Here is a 20,845-nt window from a genome sequence, read left to right as displayed (position 1 = left end):
AATTCAGAAGGAAAACCATCAGTTCCAGGGGTCTTATTATTGGGTATAGTTTTAAGTGCGTCAATACATTCCTGCAAAGAAATTGGGCATTCACCTTCACATTCTAATTGATATCATCTGATGATTTTGGAGTTAAATTATCTTAATTTAATGATGCAAATCCATTTAAATCAACAATGGGAGGGTTTTCAGTGGCATATAATTTTTCAAAAAATAATTTTTCAGCATTAAGTATATCTCTCATGGAATTGAAAAACATGCCATCCTCAGTAAATAAAGTTGTTATAATGTTTAAGCACTGGTTTCTTTTTCTTTTCTTTTAGGGCCTACTTGTGTGCGTCAGCCTCTCTTGATATGGTTTTTATTGAGTTCTTCAACCTTAAAAACACACACATTTCATTTTTGTATTTGGGTTATCTGGTTGAAAAGTTATAAGAATTTCTGGAAATAGCGGCCATTTTGGACGCCATCTTGGATTGCGGAAAATGCTCAAAGAGGATTTATGAGGACTTTTATAAAGTATGTTATTCTAGACATATTTCTGGAGCTATCCTGAAAAAAAATCAGCTTGTTACAAAAAATGTCCAGGTTTAGGCCTATTTTGACCTAGTGCTCTTGGACTACATGGCATGTCAAAGGAAAGGCCATCCCATCTAATAAAGTGCTTTGACTGCCATATTTCTTTTTTTTTTTTTTTTTGCTCTCCCGAACATTTGACATTTTATAGATACGAGGTCTTATCGCCCCAGCGACGAAAGTGTCACATGTCAACTTTGTTGTGTACATGTGAAATGTGTCAGGTGTGATTGAATGAAATTGGTACATGCCTGATCAATAGTTGCAGATATGCCTTAGTTGTATTGTAAGTGCTGCTTGATGACATATGGCCCCTATGTAAATGGTACTTTGCATGAGCTTATACATGAATGTTAGATTATATTGTTATATAAAGCAGGAATGATAACTGGTTTCATATATTGTCTCCTTTCAGAGGATACAACAGGACCTGTGGTGACTTGTCCACCGAATATTGTCAGGACTGTTGAGCTGGGTGTAACATCCACTGCAGTGACGTGGAGCCTGCCAACTGCTACTGATGTCTCTGGTGTGGCCGTTTTTCAATCATCCACCCATTCCCCTGGAAGTACTTTCAATGTTGGAGTAACTGATGTGACATATGTCTATGCTGATGGTCTTGGAAACACTGGCAGCTGCACCTTCACAGTTACAGTCCAAACACGTATGATTTCATGACTTATACTCATCTTTGATTATCATAAGCTAATTCCATTCTCTTAGACATTGATTTTCATGGAAATTTTTGAATGGTGCATTTTTCCAATTCAAAATGTAATTAGTTCATGAAAAAGATAGTGTGTATATTAATAGCCTTCAAGTTGGTGGACAGAATTGTAACAATCTGATATAAAATAAGTAATCATCAGATGAATAACACGCAGTTATTATGTACATTCTCATTTTAAAGTCTCTTCATTTCACAGTGAAGCATATGCTACACAATGGAAGTAGATTTACAAAGGCATTTGTCAGAATGTGATGTACTGTTTAAAAAGAAAGACAGGCTATAAAGTCTTATTTTGTGTTCTTTCAGTTGATTCAATATCACCAGTGGGAGAATGTCCAAGAATTATATTCACCTCATGGTGATAATGCCAATAAATTTCACATGATGGTGGTAGATGAATTGTGAGCCCTTTTGTATATGAGTTCTGTATTTTGAGGTTGAATCTGTCTCAGCTGAAAAGAGACCCATGCACTGTGTTCAGCTCTATCATAATACACAAACTGACATTATAAACCCATATCCGCCAATCTAGTGGATATCCTGTACTTCGCCCGAATGCTGTGAACGCCGATCTAGGGGATAATCCGTAGCAGAAATGGCTTGGACGATGGTGTCATATAGCTCATTATAGCCTGTAAACTCTGACCTGATATCCCACATTCTTTTGCATCACTTCCTGTTATTGATTTCATTTGGATTTGTATTCACTTCAGAGTTTTACAGTAGGCTGATGACAGAATAGGTCTACACGTACATCTATGTGAGATCGAACACTGTTGTACGTGTACGTATAGGCCTACTTTACTGTAGCCCCACCCATAGAGTTTATGAGTTTATATACTATGCACACTAGTCCGATGATCTTTGAGTTATTATTCACTATTTCTTCATATTTGTAAGCATTAAACTATATGAGTTTATATACCATCAGACAGCTTACATTATGAAGATTTCAAAATTGATAATTGTTTTCCTGCATAACGGCTATGGATATTTTTCATTATTGGTTTCTTTGAAATGAGCAATGTGATTATTCATATGTTTCTCTTTGTAAGTGTTGGTGACATCACCTTGAATTTGACATGGCATAGTTTAGTGAACATACGTGAAATATGACGCCTTCAGCAGCAGGCTATTAACAGCCTTTAAACTGCATTTTAATACACAACCGGCGGATATGGATTAAGCTGACCATTTCATTTGGGAAATCATGAAAGCATATAAAGAGGGATTTTACCTTATCCTATCCCCCCCCCCCCCACACACACACACACACACCCCAAAAAAAAATGGAATGCCTATAATATCACTGCGGTGACATGCCTCGTATCACAAGTTTTGGTGAAAATTTAATTATTTATTGATATTCAGAAAATCAATAAAATCATGTCCTGTCCATATCCTCTAGCTGTGTAATCTGCCAAAATGAAGACATCATGGCATTTCAAAGGAAAGGCCATCCCATCTAATAAAGTGCTTTGACTGCCATATTTTTTTTGAATTTATTATTTTTTTGTTTTGCTCCCTGAACCTTTGACATTTTGTAGATACGAGGTCTTATCCTCCAAGCGACGAAAGTGTCATGTGTCATCTTTGCTGTGTTGGGGAAATGTGGGAGAGTTGAGCCACTTTTTACATTTAGTGATAATGTTCAATAACTATACATAATTTATGGATTATTCATTCGCTGGTATATACTACAACTAGTCAGGAATAATATGATAGCCCAATAAGACACCTAGCACAAACAACTTGGGGATGACACTTCAACAAAAATATTTTGCAAAGTGGCTCAACTCTCCCTGGATGTGGTGAGAGTTGAGCCACGGGCTTGGGAGAGTTGAGCCATTATGCTATAGGCCCTACATATCATATTGACCCGTTGAGGATGGTTTGATTTTGCTACAACACACATTCCCCATAGACGCTTGCCCAAGTATTCTCGGGACTCGTCCTCAACGGGTTAAGAAGTTCAGGCTTATGAAGGAAAATGACTATGGAAACCTATAAAGGAAGGATGGTGTAATGGTAACAGGGGGCCGGGGCATCTGTTCGACTTACGGGTCATCGGAGGGATAATGTGGATGTTGTTGTGGTCCATCCACGATCACATATGATCAGGATTTCTAGATGCAACTGTAGTGGATTTGCGTGATAAGTCAACTGTTGGTGTAAGGAAGAAGAAACCGCAGGGCTTCACCCCTGGCGAGAACACCACATACCTTTCCAATATTCCTTACCTCATCTAATTGCAGACCCCTTTCTTTGACCAGAAAATGACACTCATTAAGCCTCTTGAAGGGAGGGTGGAGCCACTTGCGGGCTGAGCCACTGGAATGCAGGGTTTAGCCATGGCACAACTCTCCCTCATCACGTTGGCTCAACTCTCCCCACAGCTGCCATTTAAACTAACCCTCAAAGCCTACGAAAGTGACAGCACCAAACCTGCTGAAATTTGCTGAAAGAAACAAGTGATATACAGACTATCTGCTACTCTAACTAATTCACCATTATCCTCTACCATGGGTGTGAGAGAAAACCACATATCTGACAAGTGGATATTCACTTTTGGTGACCAAAAATTGTTTTTCCTTGACTATTTTGTCATGCTTCATCCAACATGGCTGCCAAGCTGCCTCATACACTGGTATATATAGTTAATCATAGGCATGAACAAGAAATGGCAGCAGCTGACTGCTGTCAGTCACTATGAAGATGTGAGGTGGCCTGGATCAACTCTCCCAGTGGCTCAACTCTCCCACACTTCCCCCTACATGTGAAATGTGTCAGGTGTGATTGAATGAAATTGGTACATGCCTGATCAATAGTTGTAGATAAGCCTTAGTCATAAGTGCTGATGGTATGGCCCCTAAGAAAATGGTAGTTTGCATGTGCATATATATGAATGTTAGATTATATTGTAATATAAAGCAGGAAAGATAACTGGTCTCATATATTTTTTTTTGCATCCTTTCAGAGGATACAACAGGACCTGTGGTAACTTGTCCACCAAATATAGTCAGCACTGTTGAGCTGGGTGTAACATCCACTGCAGTGACATGGACCCTGCCAACTGCTACTGATGTCTCTGGTGTGGCAGTTTTTCAATCATCCACCCATTCCCCTGGAATTACTTTCAATGTTGGAGTAACTGATGTGACATATGTCTATGCTGATGGTAGTGGAAACACTGGCAGCTGCACCTTCACAGTTACAGTCCAAACACGTATGATTTCATTACTTATACTCATCTTTGATTATTATATATATTCCATTCTCTTAAACATTGATTTTCATAGAAATTGTTTAATGGTGCATTTTTTCCAATTCAAAATGTATTTCCTTCATGAAAAAATAGTGTGTATATCAATAGCTGTCAAGTTGGTAGACAGAATTGTTACAATCTGATATAGAATACGTAATCATCAGATGAATATAACACGCAGTTATTATGTACATTCTCATTTCGAAGTCTCTTCGAAGTTCACAGCGAAGCATATGCTTCACCATGGAAGTAGATTTACAAAGGCACTTGTCAGAATGTGATGTACTGTTTTAAAAGAAAGACAGGCTTAGTCTTACGTGTATTTTGTATTCTTTCAGTTGATACAACAGCGGGATATTGTCCAGGAACTATTTTCTCCTCAAGGGGATTTAAGAATCATGCCAAGTTTTCATTTGTAGTCGAAATCAAGTCTCATTTTTTTTTAAATGCAAATACCTGGGTTAGCTGTCAAGTGTTTGATGAGGATTGCAATTTTTTCTTTTTCAGTTTCACTGAGAGGAAATTACAGCATATAAGTTTTTCTTAATCCCTCTCAACTGAAAAGAGATCCAATGGGTTTATCTCAATCTTGATACATAATCTGACCTGCTTTTATTTGAGAAACATTCAAGAAGAAAGAGGGAGTTTGTGTATATTGTATTAAAATCAAAGAAACAAGCAGAATGTACATTAGCATGATAACTTGTCTTCTTTGATAAGTGCATATAAGATGTGTCAACTTAGTCCGATGGAATCTGTGAGTGCCTGACATGTACATGTCATAGGTACGTGAACCTGGTAGCCTGTGCATTAAGTCTGTGGGGATTTCAGAACTCAGTATGGAATTGGTTAAAGGCATATAAATAGACCCGGTGGTTGTGGGGGCTCTGGTGGATGATACTGCCGATCACCGTTAGCATTGATATGAAGATTGTCGAAGTTGAGCTGTTATCAAGAGTAAAGTGCGTAGGTGTTGCTAGGTAACTTTGTCTTCATTGTCTTCTCTGTGCATCACACATTCTGTATAGTGATGCCAGGGTGCGTGCTTATGTGCTTCTCAGTATGATGTCACAAAAGAAGTTTGCCAAAGCTGTCATCATGAGCCGAATCATGAGCCGAACTGTGATCGGACCACTGACTACAGTGGATCAGACTTCTTCGGACCCATGGAAATGGGTCAAAGCGTAAGCGCTAAAGAGCATAGGTCTCTGTAGGAAACTTGTGCTGTGCGCCCGCGTATGCATTCGACCAAATCACTGGGTCCTTGTGCCTTTAATTGTAATTGATGAAATGACCCCATTTAAATGCCACCCTAAAAAGATGCTATTAGTTTACCTGAGCTGAAGGCTCTAGTAGCTATTACTGTGATTGCTCACCATCCGGCGTCTGTCGTGAGCTGTGATGTGTAAACTTGTTACAATTTTATCTTCTTCTTAAAATCCCATAGTGGATTTTCACCAAACTTGGCAGGTAGCTTCCCTAGGGGGATAGAATCCAAATTTGTTCAAAGGGATACCATGCCCCCCTTTCCAACCCCCCCCCCCCCCCCCCCCGACAGGTACTGAATGAGATCTTTATGATGATTTTAGAAAAATGCCATGTTTTTCATTCCAAATTGGCATTCCCTGAAATATGAAAATTAATAAATGCAAATTAACTGTCACGCTTGTGATGAGGATAATAACTTTTCTTTTTTCTACTGTATTTCAATAATAGGAATGTAGAAAAAATAAGTTTTCCTGGTTTTTATAAGTTTTAATCTACATATACCAACATACAAGTACCTCAACTGGAAAGAGACTCAATGTGTTCACGACAGGTCTTTAATACACAATCTGGTGACATGCAGAAATGTTATTTGAGAAAATATGCAAATGTAGAGAGGGAATTTTCACATTGCGTCAAAATCACTGAAACAAGTGGAATGCATATAATATAAGTGTCACATTTCTTCTTTGCTATTAAGTACATGTAAGATGTGTTAGGAGTGAATAGTTCACAGCCTGGCATTATCTTTTTTGTTTATTTATTTATTTATTTTTATTTGATGAGGAAATGTAAAATATTATTGAGGTAGATTACATATGATATAAAATTGAAAAGCAAAAGGAAAGTCCATTACAGTCACATGTCCTCTTTGGTCTCTTTGGTCTAATTGTTCTTCATCATACTCCTTTAAAAGCAGTCTAAAAACTCACCTGTTTAAGGCCTCCATTTGATGACTCATTACATGTATTTGATATTTGTATGTCCTTTATCTCCTTCACTTTCTATTCCTTCCGCGCCTAGAGCACTCTGCAAAGTGGATTTGGCGCTATATAAATCATATCAATTATTATTATTATTATCATGCATTAGAAATGTATCAGATATGAATCAATGGAATTTGTTTATGCTTGCTGTGTACAAGTCATTAATGTCTTAGGATTAGACCTAACTGTCCATGAAAATACTACTTTGAATACATTTCATATTTAAATCAAATGCAACATGAATGATACCACAGGTCCTATCCTTTATTTATTTATTTTTTTTTTTTAGAGGATACAACAGGAACGAATGTTATATGTCCAGAGAATATAGTCAGCACTGTTGAACTTGGTATAACATCCACTGCAGTGTCATGGGCTCTGCCAGTTGCCACTGATGGTACTTTGCATGTGCATATACATTATATATATATATATATATATATATATATATATATATATATATATATATATATATATATATATATATATATATGAATTTTAGATTTTATTGTAATATAAAGCAGGAAAGATACATTGTAACTGGTTTCATATATTGTATCCTTTCAGAGGATACAACAGGACCTGTGGTGACTTGTCCACCGAATATTGTCAGCACTGTTGAGCTGGGTGTAACATCCACTGCAGTGACGTGGACCCTGCCAACTGCTACTGATACATCTGGTGTGGCCGTTTTTCAATCATCCACCCATTCCCCTGGAAGTACTTTCAACGTTGGAGTAACTGATGTGACGTATGTCTATGCTGATGGTAGCGGAAACACTGGCAGCTGCACCTTCACAGTTACAGTCCAGACGCGTATGTATCAATGACTTTTACTTATCGTCAAATCATAAGAACCTAATTCTGTTTGCCCCCTTAGTGATCCTAATGGAAATTATAGAATGATGCCATTTTTTTTTTCTTCAGTGAATGTCATAGTCCGGCTTTCACGTGGGACAGTAAAACCACTACACTTTCACTCTCATGTAGGATATAACTGAATATGCTGAATTTATTTACAATTTCATAACAACAAAATCTGGATCAAAACTTGGAACACAACAACTTAGATAAAGACCGTGATAAAAACTTAATTCAGCTCTCCTGAGCTCCTGGGAGGTTCCACCTCTCAGTACTTGGCTACTACTGGAGCTCTCTCCTTGTGTGAACATTTTATCTTGTACAATTATATTTCTTTGCATTGTACTCTAAAACTCCATTACTTCATATAAACTCTGTAATATGAATCAACTATTATACACAGATGAATCATTGTTTACAAAACAATATTTATACAAACTTATGAACACACAACAAAAGAACTTAATTTTCATGATATATGTACATTTATTTGCACCTATGTATGACTACCCTGGGATTCATACATATTTATAGGGATGATGAATATTCATGTATTTCATATCACCACACAAATTTCAGGAGTTCTGTACCGATATAGGTGTAGAAATGAAGAGCACACTATATATTGCTTCCAGTAAACATGAATGCAACCCACAATTATATCTTCACCATGATAGAACCAACATTTTCTCTTTATGAGAGATAAAACACATTTGTCATTCTGTTACTTGTGCTCCTGGATGGCAAAATCAATCAACCATTCATGAAATTATCTTGTTAAGATTTGTGAAAAACATTCACATTACCACAACACAAAAGATAAGTGTCCCCCAATCCTTGATAATCATAACATGAATATGCCCAGACCAACACTTTTGAGATTTTCTCACAGGCATACTCTCTCTATGTATGTGTTGAAATCTTTACCGAAGTACATGTATGCACCAGTAGAGTGTACCATGTATAAAATGCAAAATTGTCGAAGCTTCCTACAATGGATGGGGGGGGGGGGGGGGGGGGGGGGGGGGTGGGGAGACTAGAGACACTCCCCTTTCACACCGTCCCCAATGCCACGCCCCCCCCCCCCCCCCCAACCACTGTCGCTTTGATTGGGGTTTAGTTACTGGCTTCCTCGCAGCGTCACACTCCCAAATTTCACTCAAGGTTGGCAGCTGTGCAGTTGATTGTCAGATTGATGCTGGTGCAACCTTCAACACATTCTGTTATTGGCAGTAGTGTAAAATGGAGAATTCTTGGCAACTGAACAGTCAGGCCAAGCAAAGCAAGGATTAGACCGTATGATATGCGCTCTGCTTGCAAATTGACTCAGTCAGTGGAGGCTACCTGTTTATGGCAGACAGCGGGAAGGAAAGATAAGATCGATTTTAAATTTCCTTACCACACAGGCTGCCATAGACTTACAGTTGAAATCAACTTTATAATCGATGTTAACTCTTCATAAAACAGGGTTCTGGATCTACAGTTAGCCGGAACAAATTAACCAGAATCAGTATTGTGAGGATCAGTGATGCCTCATCACTCCAATTACAGAAGAAAACACAGAGAGTTGTAGCTCTCCACAGTGCAGAGACTCCAACTGTCCCGCTTTCGACGGGAGATCTCCCGCCGAAAGCCCATTTTTGCAGAATCTCACGTTCTCCCGCTTGAAATTATTTCTTACTTAATTTCATTGTATTTTGAAAAATAAGCCTTAAATAGCGCGAGAAAGCATCTAGAACCCGAGACCGCAAAGGACTTTGCGCTTGTGGATGTGTGCAAGTTGGAGTCTCCCGTTTGCTAGGGGTTTCCAGATCAGAAGGTGCTTGGGGTTGGAGTCTCTGACAGTGGCCACAGAACTTGGGGGGCTTGGGGGGCTGCATCCCCCCCCCCCCCTCAAAAAAAAATATATGTATATAAAAGAGATAAATGGGATCAGGAAAATGTAAAAAATGCAAAGCAGCAAAAAAAGGAGAGGGATGACCAGTGACCGTAACCCCTCTGGCACCTCCTGCTTCAGACATTGCCATCTACTGTCATGACTGGTTGGTAAAGAGGAAGTGCCCATTTTGGTCTGGGAAAACTACCAGTTCAAGAGACGAAATAAGTGTGCAGAACAGAATTCTGTACAAGGGAATGAAAGCCTTTGTGCCCACAAGTAATGAGGCCACTGATGTTGAGCAGGATCCACAGCATCTGTCTGGGAACAGAAGCATGTTTCTACAGAGAAAGAGTTGTCTTAATCTGGCCTGGGTTGCAGTCTGAAGTGAGAGAAAAGGTAACCCAGTGCTTTCCAGCCAAAGCAAGAGAAGGATCCGTCTAATGTTGTCACATGAAACTCCATCAAAGCTATTGGGGAATTGGCGGCAGAGGACAATGAACTTTAGGGCCCAATGTTAAGTTTTTAGGGCGCGTTTTGTTTATGGCTCGTAACCTTTGATATATCTGTCTGTTTGTGACCAAACTTAGATGGTAGATGTCCCTTGGGAAGGTGAAGGTTACCACAAGGTTAAAGGTCACAGACAGGGGTCAACAAACTTTTAGGGCCCACCGTTAAGTATTTATGGTGCGTTTTGATTATGACTCATAACTTTTGGTCCCTTTGTCCGTTTATGACCAAACTTGGATGGTAGATGTCCCTTGGGGAGGTGAAGGTCAACACAAGGTCAAAGGTCACAGACAGGGGTCAAAAAAATTTTAGGGCCCAATGTTAAGTTTTTAGGGTGCACTTCGATCATGGCTCATAACTTTTGATCCATATGTCCATTTGTGACCAAACTTGGACGGTAGATGTCCCTTGGGGAATTAAAGGTCATCACAAGGTCAAAAGTCACAGAAAGGGGTCAACAAATTTTTAGGGCCCATTGTTAAGTTTTTATGGCGTGTTTCGATTATGGCTCGTAACTTTTGATCCCTTTGTCCGTTTGTGACCAAACTTGGAAAGTAAATGTCCCTTGGGGAGTTGAAGGTCACTACAAGGTCAAAGGTCATAGGAGGGTCAATGAACTTCTGGGAGTTAGAAAAATATTAATTTCTTGTACGCAAATGGGCGAGACACAATTTGGCACTTGCCTTGTATGAGTTTTTGAAGGATTCTTTCATCTTTTGGCATATGTATATGTGTAGGCCTAAGGTCATGAAATTAGGAGTTCAATCTTTTGGTGAAAAATATGTTATTTATTGATATTCAGAAAATCAGTAAAATCATGTCCTGTCAAAATCCTTTAGCTGTGTAATCCCCCAAAATGAAGTCATCAAGGCATGTCAAAGGAATTAAGGCCATCCCCTCTAATAATCTCAAGTGCTTTGACTGCCATATTTTTATTCTTATATATATATATATTTTTTTTTTTTTTTTTTTTTTTGCTCTCCTGAACATTTGACCTTTTGTAGACACGAGGTCTTATCCTTCCAGCGACGAAAGTGTCACATGTCATCTTTGTGTTTACATGTGAAATGTGTCAGGTGTGACTGAATGAAATTGGTACATGCCTGATCAATAGTTGCAGATAAGCCTTAGTCATAAGTGCTGATGATATGGCCCCTATGTAAATGGTACTTTGCATGTGCATATATATGAATGTTAGATTATATTGAAATATAAAGGAGGAAAGATAACTGGTTTCATATATTGTCTCCTTTCAGAGGATACAATAGGACCTGTGGTGACTTGTCCACCGAATATTGTCAGCACTGTTGAGCTGGGTGTAGCATCCACTGCAGTGACATGGAATCTGCCAACTGCTACTGATGTCTCTGGTGTGACCGTTTTTCAGTCATCCACCCATTCCCCTGGAATTACTTTCAATGTTGGAGTAACTGATGTGACATATGTCTATGCTGATAGTAGCGGAAACACTGGCAGCTGCACCTTCACAGTTACAGTCCAGACCCGTATGATTTCATTACTTACATATTTGTATACTCATCTTTGATTATTATAAGTTATTTCCATTTACTTAAACAGTGATCATAGAAATTTTAGAATGGTGCCATTTTTTTCCATTTCAAAATGTGTTTCCTTAAAGATAATATAAAGTTTTGGTACCTCAAAAGTTTCGCGGAGTTTCCTTGTCTTAGTTTGTGTTTCAGGTTAAAGTACCTTTCATATAACTAACACTGTGAGACTTATTCGCCCCAAAGTCCTCTCATGTCTTTGTGATCATGCAATAATGGTTACGTACAATTCAATACATGTATATTGATTGTCGCGGTACCGCATCGAGTCAAACTAATGGCTCGTTCGAATTTTTCAGAGGGGGTTGCGAAACCATTATTGCATGATTACGAGAGCACTTTGGGGCGAGTAAGTCTCACAGTGTTAGTTATATGAAAGGTACTTTAACCTGAACCACAAACTAAGACAAGGAAACTCAGGGAAACTTTTGAGGTACCAAAACTTTATATTATCTTTAGAATGAAATGTGCCTGTACAGTGTTGGGGCAATCGTTAACGGACCATTAACGGTTGCCCTGTCACTGTATAGGCATGCTAACCTGGAAACACTGAACTGCACATTACTTGAATATGAGACCATTCTGAAGCAAATAATTTTCACACAACAATAGATATATAATGTACTCTTAAATGAATCCACAAGGATTGGAACAATCATCCCCCAGCATTCCCACTGATCTGGTAATAGCCATCCCCTTTAATTAAACCGTATGTGTTATATACCATTGGAAAGCTTACATTATGAAGATTTCAAAATTGATAGTTTTTTTCCTGCATAAAGGCTATGGGTATTTTTCATTAGTGGTTTCTTGTAAATGAGCAGTGTGATTATTCATATGTAAATCTGTAAATCATGTATATGAAATTACTAAAATCGTATGATTACACACAACTCATGACATATGACACTGATTTACATCTTATCTTAAAGACCATTTTTTTCTCTTTCAATTGATATATGGTTTTCCATAATTTTCTTTTGGAAAGTGTCTATGACATCGCCTTGAATTTGACACGCACAGTTCGGTGAACATACGTGAAATAGCCTCCAGCAGCAGGCTATTAACAGTCTTTAAACTGCATTACACAACCGGCGGATATGGGTTAAGCTGACCTTTTCATTTGGGAAATCATGAAAGCATAAAGAGGGAGTTTACGGTTGTACATTATCCTATCCCCCTACCCCCACATCAAAAAAAAAAAAAAAAAATGGATTGCTATGATATCACTGGGGTGACATGCCTCGTATCTCAAATTTTGGTGAAAATAACATTATTTATTGATATTCAGAAAATCAGTAAAATCATGTCCTGTCTAAATCCTCTAGCTGTGTAATCTGCCAAAATGAAGACATCATGGCATGTCAAAGGAAAGGCCATCCCATCTAATAAAGTGCTTTGACTGCCAATTTTTTTTTTTTTTTGCTCTCCGGAACATATGACATTTTGTAGATACAAGGTCTTATCGCCCCAGCGACGAAAGTGTCACATGTCATCTTTGCTCTGTACATGTGAAATGTGTCAGGTGTGATTGAATGAAATTGGTACATGCCTGATCAATAGTTGCAGATATGCCTTAGTCATAAGTGCTGATGATATGGCCCCTATGTAAATGGTACTTTCCATGTGCATAGATAAGAATGTTAGATTATATTGTAATATAAAGCAGGAAAGATAACTGGTTTCATATATTTTATCCTTTCAGAGGATACAACAGGACCTGTGGTGACTTGTCCACCGAATATAGTCAGCACTGTTGAGCTGGGTGTAACATCCACTGCAGTGACATGGAATCTGCCAACTGCTACTGATGTCTCTGGTGTGACCGTTTTTCAGTCATCCACCCATTCCCCTGGAATTACTTTCAATGTTGGAGTAACTGATGTGACATACGTCTATGCTGATGGTAGTGGAAACACTGGCAGCTGCACCTTCACAGTTACAGTACAGACACGTATGATTTCATTACTTACATATTTTGTTTACTCATCTTTGATTATTATAAGCTTGTATTTCCATTTACTTAAAGATTGATTGAGAAATTTTTGAATGGTGCCATTTTTTCCAGTTCAAAATGTGTTTCCTTAACCCTAACTTACCTGGGCTATTTAGCAAGCTTGAATTCCTGGGGGGGCCATTATGGCCCCCCTTCAGATCTCAGCTGTTCATCACGCGATCGCCGCAAAATTTTGCATGAACATAAAGCCAGATGTAATCTACAAGAGTGTTTAGTTAGATTTTCAAAAAATTTGCATTTTCTATTTTAAATTAATTAATTATGCAAATATATGCAAAAAACATCATTTTCGTCTGTAATTGGCTTATAAAAGCTTATGGAATGCTGACTTTTAATGTAAATATTCCTAGTGACTCTTCCAAACATTTATGCGTAAAAAAATTCAGTATCAAGATTAATTTCTTATGTTCTTTATTGTTTTATCATTTTTTATGTATTTCTTTGTTTTTCAAACTTTTGTTTTCGTTGTTTTTTCAGCAGAATTTGTCATACACATCTTTTGAAGCATAATTATACTAAAATAAATTTATTTCGGCCATCAAAATTAAAAACATGAATCTTTATATGAATTAATTGAAAAAACACAATTTGTATTGACTTTGTACACAAAATCACGTTTTTGAGCAATTTTGGGGTAGACGAAAATTTTTTGAAGGGGCGTGGCTTTGGAACGGTATGCCCGGGCGCGACCAATTTGGTCTCAAATGTTGTGAGAGATTTGAAAGTAAAAAGTCAACGAACGGCGCTGTCAAAAAATTTTGCGCAGCGGAATGGTCGCGGAATTCGTTGAGGGGGGGCCATTATGCCCCCCCCCCCCCTCCCCAGGTAAGTTAGGGTTAAAATGAAAAAAGTATTATGTATATTACATACAGCGTGTCCCACAAAAAAATGCTAATGGCACTCTGGATGAGTATAATATTAAAATTGCAACATGATATTGTTTATATCTTCATAACCATAAACTGCAATTCATTTTTTACAAACGGATGAAATTTTATGAGATATGGTCTAATAATCACAAAGATATGAGTATTTTTGCATTACACATCAGGAAACTGCTCCATCTAAGTTTTGTATTAAGTAGTATGTGTAGTCAGGTTCAGCTAACAAAATTTGTTATCTATTCAAGTGAGGCAAATAATATCTATTCACATTCAGCCATGGGTGTAAATCTGCAAGGATTTTCTTTTGTTCAGGACTTGGGGATGACCTATTCATTCATCCCTCCCTGATGCGTTCAGCGAAACATGATGAAATCTGATCAAAATTTGAACAGGGTACAATTAAGATGAATTTGAGGCAGAATTCAGTCAATGAGCACCATGCAAGGCGACAATACTCAGAAATGTGCTCAAATACAGGGAAACAGGTATAAGCAGAAACTTGAACAAGGGCAGGATCAGGGAGAAGAGTAACAGTTCGAACACAAGAAAACATTGACATGGTCCACGTGAGGCAAAGCCTCATTCAAGAACCCAACAAAGTTGCAGGAGAAACAATGTTCTGCACATATTCAATGTAATAACGAAACTTGGATTCAGAGGTTTTCTGATGAGTGCTGAAAAAAAGGCTCATATCTCTGTGTTAAACCAGTAGTATAAACCAGTAGTATGAAATGAATGCTAGTTTACGATTATGAAATTATGTACAATATGATTTGGTTACTTTGAAATCATATTCATTTAGAGTGCTATTACCATTTTTTGTGGGACACGCCGTATAGCTGGAAGGGAGGTATAAAAAAGGACTATCAACCATGATTTTTTTGCTCTACTGAACATTTGACATTTTTTTTAGAAACGAGGTCTTATCGCCCCAGCGACGAAAGTGTCACATGTCAACTTTGCTGTGTACATGTGAAATGTGTCAGATGTGATTAAATGAAATTGATACATACCTGATCAATAGTTGCAGATAAGCCTTAGTTGCAAGTGCTGATGATATGGCCCCTAAGTAAATGGTAAGTTGCATGTGCATAAATGAATGTTAGCCTCTATTGTAATATAAAGCAGGAAAGATAACTAGTTTCATATATTGTCTCCTTTCAGAGGATACAACAGGACCTGTGGTGACTTGCCCACCGAATATAGTCAGCACCGTTGAACTGGGTGTAGCATCCACTGCAGTGACATGGAATCTGCCAACTGCTAGTGATGTCTCTGGTGTGGCAGTTATTCAATCATCCACCCATACCCCTGGAAGTACTTTCAACGTTGGAGTAACTGATGTGACATATGTCTATGCTGATAGTAGCGGAAACACTGGCAGCTGCACCTTCACAGTTACAGTCCAGACACGTATGATTTCATTACTTACATATCTTGTATACTCATCTTTGATTAATCTCGGCTATTTCCATTTACTTAAACATTGATCATAGAAATTCTGATAAAGTGCTTTGACTGCCATATTCTTTTTTATTGTTTTCCTCTGCTGAACCTTTGATATTTTGTAGATACGATGTCTTATCGCCCCAGCGACGAAAGTGGTCATGTATCATCTTTGCTGTGTACATGTGAAATGTGTCAGGTGTGATTGAATGAAATTGGTACATGCCTGATCAATAGTTGCAGATAAGCCTTAGTCGTAAGTGCTGAATATATGGCCCCTATCTAAATGGTACTTTCCATATGCGTGTATATGAATGTTAGATTATATTGTAATATAAAGCAGGAAAGATAACTGGTTTCATATATTGTATACTTTCAGAGGATACAATAGGACCTGTGGTGACTTGTCCACCGAATATTGTCAGCACTGTTGAGCTGGGTGTAGCATCCACTGCAGTGACATGGAGCCTGCCAACTGCTACTGATACATCTGGTGTGACCGTTTTTCAATCATCCACCCATTCCCCTGGAAGTACATTCAATGTTGGAGTAACTGATGTGACATATGTCTATGCTGATAGTAGCGGAAACACTGGCAGCTGCACCTTCACAGTTACAGTACAGACACGTATGATCTCATTACTTACATATTTTGTATACTCATCTTTGATTAATCTCGGCTATTTCCATTTACTTAAACATTGATCATAGAAATTCTGATAAAGTGCTTTGACTGCCATATTCTTTTTTATTGTTTTGCTCTCCTGAACATTTGATATTTTGTAGATACGAGGTCTTATCGCCCCAGCGAGGAAAGTGGTCATTTATCATCTTTGCTGTGTACATGGTGAAATGTGTCAGGTGTGATTGAATATGAAATTGGTACATGCCTGATCAACAGTTGTAGACAAGCCTTAGTTGTAAGTACTGATGACATGTCCCCTATGTACAAATGGTACCATATGCATATATATGAATGTTAGATTATATTGTAATATAAAGCAGGAAAGATAACTGGTTTCATATATTGTCTCCTTTCAGAGGATACAACAGGACCTGTGGTGACTTGTCCACCGAATATTGTCAGCACTGTTGAGCTGGGTGTATCATCCACTGCAGTGACGTGGAGCCTGCCAACTGCTAGTGATGTCTCTGGTGTGGCCGTTTTTCAATCATCCACCCATTCCCCTGGAAGTACTTTCAATGTTGGAGTAACTGATGTGACATATGTCTATGCTGATGGTAGTGGAAACACTGGCAGCTGCACCTTCACAGTTACAGTACAGACACGTATGATCTCATTACTTACATATTTTGTTTTACTCATCTTTGATTATCATAAGCTTGTTTTTCCATTTACTTAAAGGTTGATGGAGAAATTTTTGAATGGTGCTATTTTTTCCAGTTGAAAATGTGTTTTCGTAAAATGAAAAAATATTATATATATTACATACAGCGTGTCCCACAAAAAATGCTAATGTCATTCTAGATTAGTATAATATTAATATTTCAACATGATATTGTTTATATCTTCATAACTGTAAACTACAGTTCATTTTTTGCAAACGGATGAAATTTTATGAGATATGGTCTAATAATCACAAAGATATGAGTATTTTTTCATTACACATCAGGAAACTGCTCCATCTATAAAGTTTTGTATTAAGTAGTATGTGTAGTCAGGTTCAGCTAACAAAATTTGTTATCTATTCAAGTGAGGCAAATAATATCTATTCACGTTCAGCCACGGGTGTAAATCTGCAAGGATTTTCTTTTGTTCAGGACTTGGGGATGACCTATTCATTCATCCCTCCCTGATGCGTCCAGCGAAACAAGACGAAATCTGATCAAAATTTGAACAGGGTACAATTAAGATGAATTCGAGGCAGAATTCAGTCAATGAGCACCATGCAAGGCGACAATACTCAGAAATGTGCTTAAATACAGGGAAATGGGTATAAGCAGAAACTTGAACAAGGGCAGGATCAGGGAGAAGAGTAACAGTTCGAACACAAGAAAACATTGACATGGTCCACGTGAGGTAAAGCCTCATTCAAGAACCCAACAAAGTTGCAGGAGAAACAACGTTCCACACATAATTGGACTACGTACTTTATTCAATGTAATAACGAAACTTGGATTCAGAGGTTTTCTGATGAGTGCTGAAAAAAGGCTCATATCTCTGTGTTCAGTGAACCATATATTGCATAAAATTTAAACCAGTAGTATAAAATGAATGCTAGTTTACGATTATAAAATTACGTACAATATGATTTGGTAATTTTGAAATCATATTCTTTTAGAGTGCCATTACCATTTTTTGTGGGACACGCTGTATAGCTGGAAGGGAGGCATAAAAAAGGACTATCAACCATGATTTTTTTGCTCTCCTGAACATTTGACATTTTTTTAGAAACGAGGTCTTATCGCCCCAGCGACGAAAGTGTCACATGTCAACTTTGCTGTGTACATGTGAAATGTGTCAGGCTTGATTGAATGAAATGGGTAAATGCCCGATCAATAATTACAGGTAATGCCTTAGTCGTAAGTGCTGAATATATGGCCCCTATGTAAATGGTAAGTTGCATGTGCATATATATAAGAATGTTAGATTCTATTGTAATATACTAAAGCAGAAAAGATAACTGGTTTGATATATATTGTGTCCTTTCAGAGGATACAACAGGACCTGTGGTGACTTGTCCACCGAATATTGTCAGCACTGTTGAGCTGGGTGTAACATCCACTGCAGTGACATGGGCCCTGCCAACTGCTACTGATGTCTCTGGCGTGGCCGTTTTTCAATCATCCACCCATTCCCTTGGAAGTACTTTCAATGTTGGAGTAACTGATGTGACATATGTCTATGCTGATGGTAGTGGAAACACTGGCAGCTGCACCTTCAGAGTTACAGTACAGACACGTATGATTTCATTACTTTATATTTTGTATACTCATCTTTGATTATTATAAATTATTTCCATTTACTTAAATATTGATCATAGAAATTTTGAAATGGTGCCATTTTTTCCGGTTCAAAATGTGTTTCGTTAAAATGAAAAAATATTATGTATATTGTATATAGCTGTTGAGTTGGTGGACAGAATTATAACTTGTGTTTTATGATTTAATCCTGGAAATTAGAAATCTCCACCGAGTACGGATGTAAGTTTTCCCAACTAGTCATGTATCTTAACTGAAACGAGAACCAGTGAGTTTAGCTCTTTCTTACTAAAGTACACCACCTGACATTTCTTTATATTTGAGAAAACATGCAAGGATATAGAGGGAAATTTGGAATTCAAATATACAAATGGAATGTGCCTTATTGTCACATGTCGTCTTTGATTTGTACATGTATGTGCAAAATGTATCAGGTATCAGGAAGGGAGGTTTAAAAAATGACTATCAACAGTGATCTGTATAGTTATCATTATCTGAAAACAATCTGATATAACGCACACAATTATCAACTGAATAACATGCAGTTATTAATGTACATTCTCATGTCAAAGTCTCTTTTTTTCACAGTGAAACATAATTATGCTACACCTTGGAAGTAAATCTGTAAATCACGTGAAAATACTAAAATCATATGATATCACATAAGTCATGACATACATCTGTGACACTGATTTACATCTTATCTGAACGACTATTTCTCTCTCTTTCGATTGATATATAGTTTTCCATAATTTTCTCTTTGAAAGTGTCTGTGACATCACCTTGAATTTGACATGGCACAGTTTAGTGAACATACGTGAAATAGCCTCCAGCAGCAGGCTATTGACAGTCTTTAAACGGCATTACACAACCAGCAGATATGGGTTAAGCTGACACTTTCATTTGGGAAATCATGAAAGCATAAAGAGGGATTTTATATTATCCTATTGTAACACAGCAGGTTTGAGACAAATGACACTGGACTCCATCATTTGTTCAGTATAGTGGCAGACTTTAATTGAGGGTGGCTTAACCCTGAAAAGAACGACAACAACAAAGAACAAACCATGACTTACACAATGGCCATGTAACATACCTACAAACTGCATATTGTTGTAACATACTTCACAACTGATGCTTAAGTTTTGTTCATTCATGCTTTTCAGCATTCCAATCCATGTGAACTGTAATGGAAACATCAATATCACGTTTTATGATTTTCCATCCATATCGTTTTCATTACCATACACCATTGTACAAATATGATTTTATACCATTGTCACTGAAGATTATCTACACTGATAATCATCTTTATTCTTTAAGTTCACAATATACAATGTACTCCCTTCTGATTTATTTCCACCACATGCATATAGTTGCCCCCCCCCCCTTTTTGTTGTTTATTTTGCTTTGTATTGTTTTGGACTCAGTGTATATGTCCCAACATCTGCTTTCATAATATGCAAAATAACTCACAGCCTGCTATATGTACTACAAACAGCACAAATTTAATGATATTACCTTGTCAGCAAACAGGCTTGTAGGACTATCAACACCAATATACTGTATCGTACAACATCAACTCTGAAATGTATTAAACAAAGCACATTTCAACTGACCAAAAACTTCCTGAAACAAGTTTCCTTTCAACAACAACCTATGTACAAATTAAGCAGTGTTGAGCTTGCTAGCCTATATTCTTATCACTGCCCTACTACAACTCACCCCTCTTGAGCTCTCTCGAGACTCGACTCCGTGCAGTGACTTCCAAGCCACTCAGTGAACTTGAACTCTGTAGTATCAACATTACATGAAAATAACATGAATGTCTTAGTGTCTTGTTGTACCTAACGGCACTATAATTTGAGTCACAGACTCTATTTGTCATAACAGATAACTCCTATCAAACACCTAGCC

General features: G+C 37.7%; 1 protein-coding gene across 1 annotated transcript in view; it reads left to right on the top strand.

Annotated features, from left to right (window-relative positions):
- LOC139721418 (hyalin-like) overlaps positions 1-18,683 on the top strand; it is a 50,826-nt gene extending 32,143 nt beyond the window's left edge. Inside the window, exons 12-19 of the mRNA XM_071632733.1 lie at positions 992-1,240; positions 4,284-4,397; positions 7,391-7,639; positions 11,327-11,575; positions 13,344-13,592; positions 15,704-15,952; positions 17,027-17,265; positions 18,660-18,683. Coding sequence (XP_071488834.1) covers positions 992-1,240; positions 4,284-4,397; positions 7,391-7,639; positions 11,327-11,575; positions 13,344-13,592; positions 15,704-15,952; positions 17,027-17,265; positions 18,660-18,683 — 1,622 coding nt within the window. The remainder of the gene's footprint in view (positions 1-991; positions 1,241-4,283; positions 4,398-7,390; positions 7,640-11,326; positions 11,576-13,343; positions 13,593-15,703; positions 15,953-17,026; positions 17,266-18,659) is intronic.
- Positions 18,684-20,845: the final 2,162 nt, after the last annotated feature.

This window comes from Diadema antillarum, unplaced genomic scaffold (assembly GCF_040938485.1).
Source record: "Diadema antillarum isolate AM-2024a unplaced genomic scaffold, OU_Dant_1.0 scf00000143, whole genome shotgun sequence".
NCBI classification, from domain to species: Eukaryota; Metazoa; Echinodermata; class Echinoidea; order Diadematoida; family Diadematidae; genus Diadema; species Diadema antillarum.
This window is presented reverse-complemented; position numbering and strand designations above follow the sequence as displayed.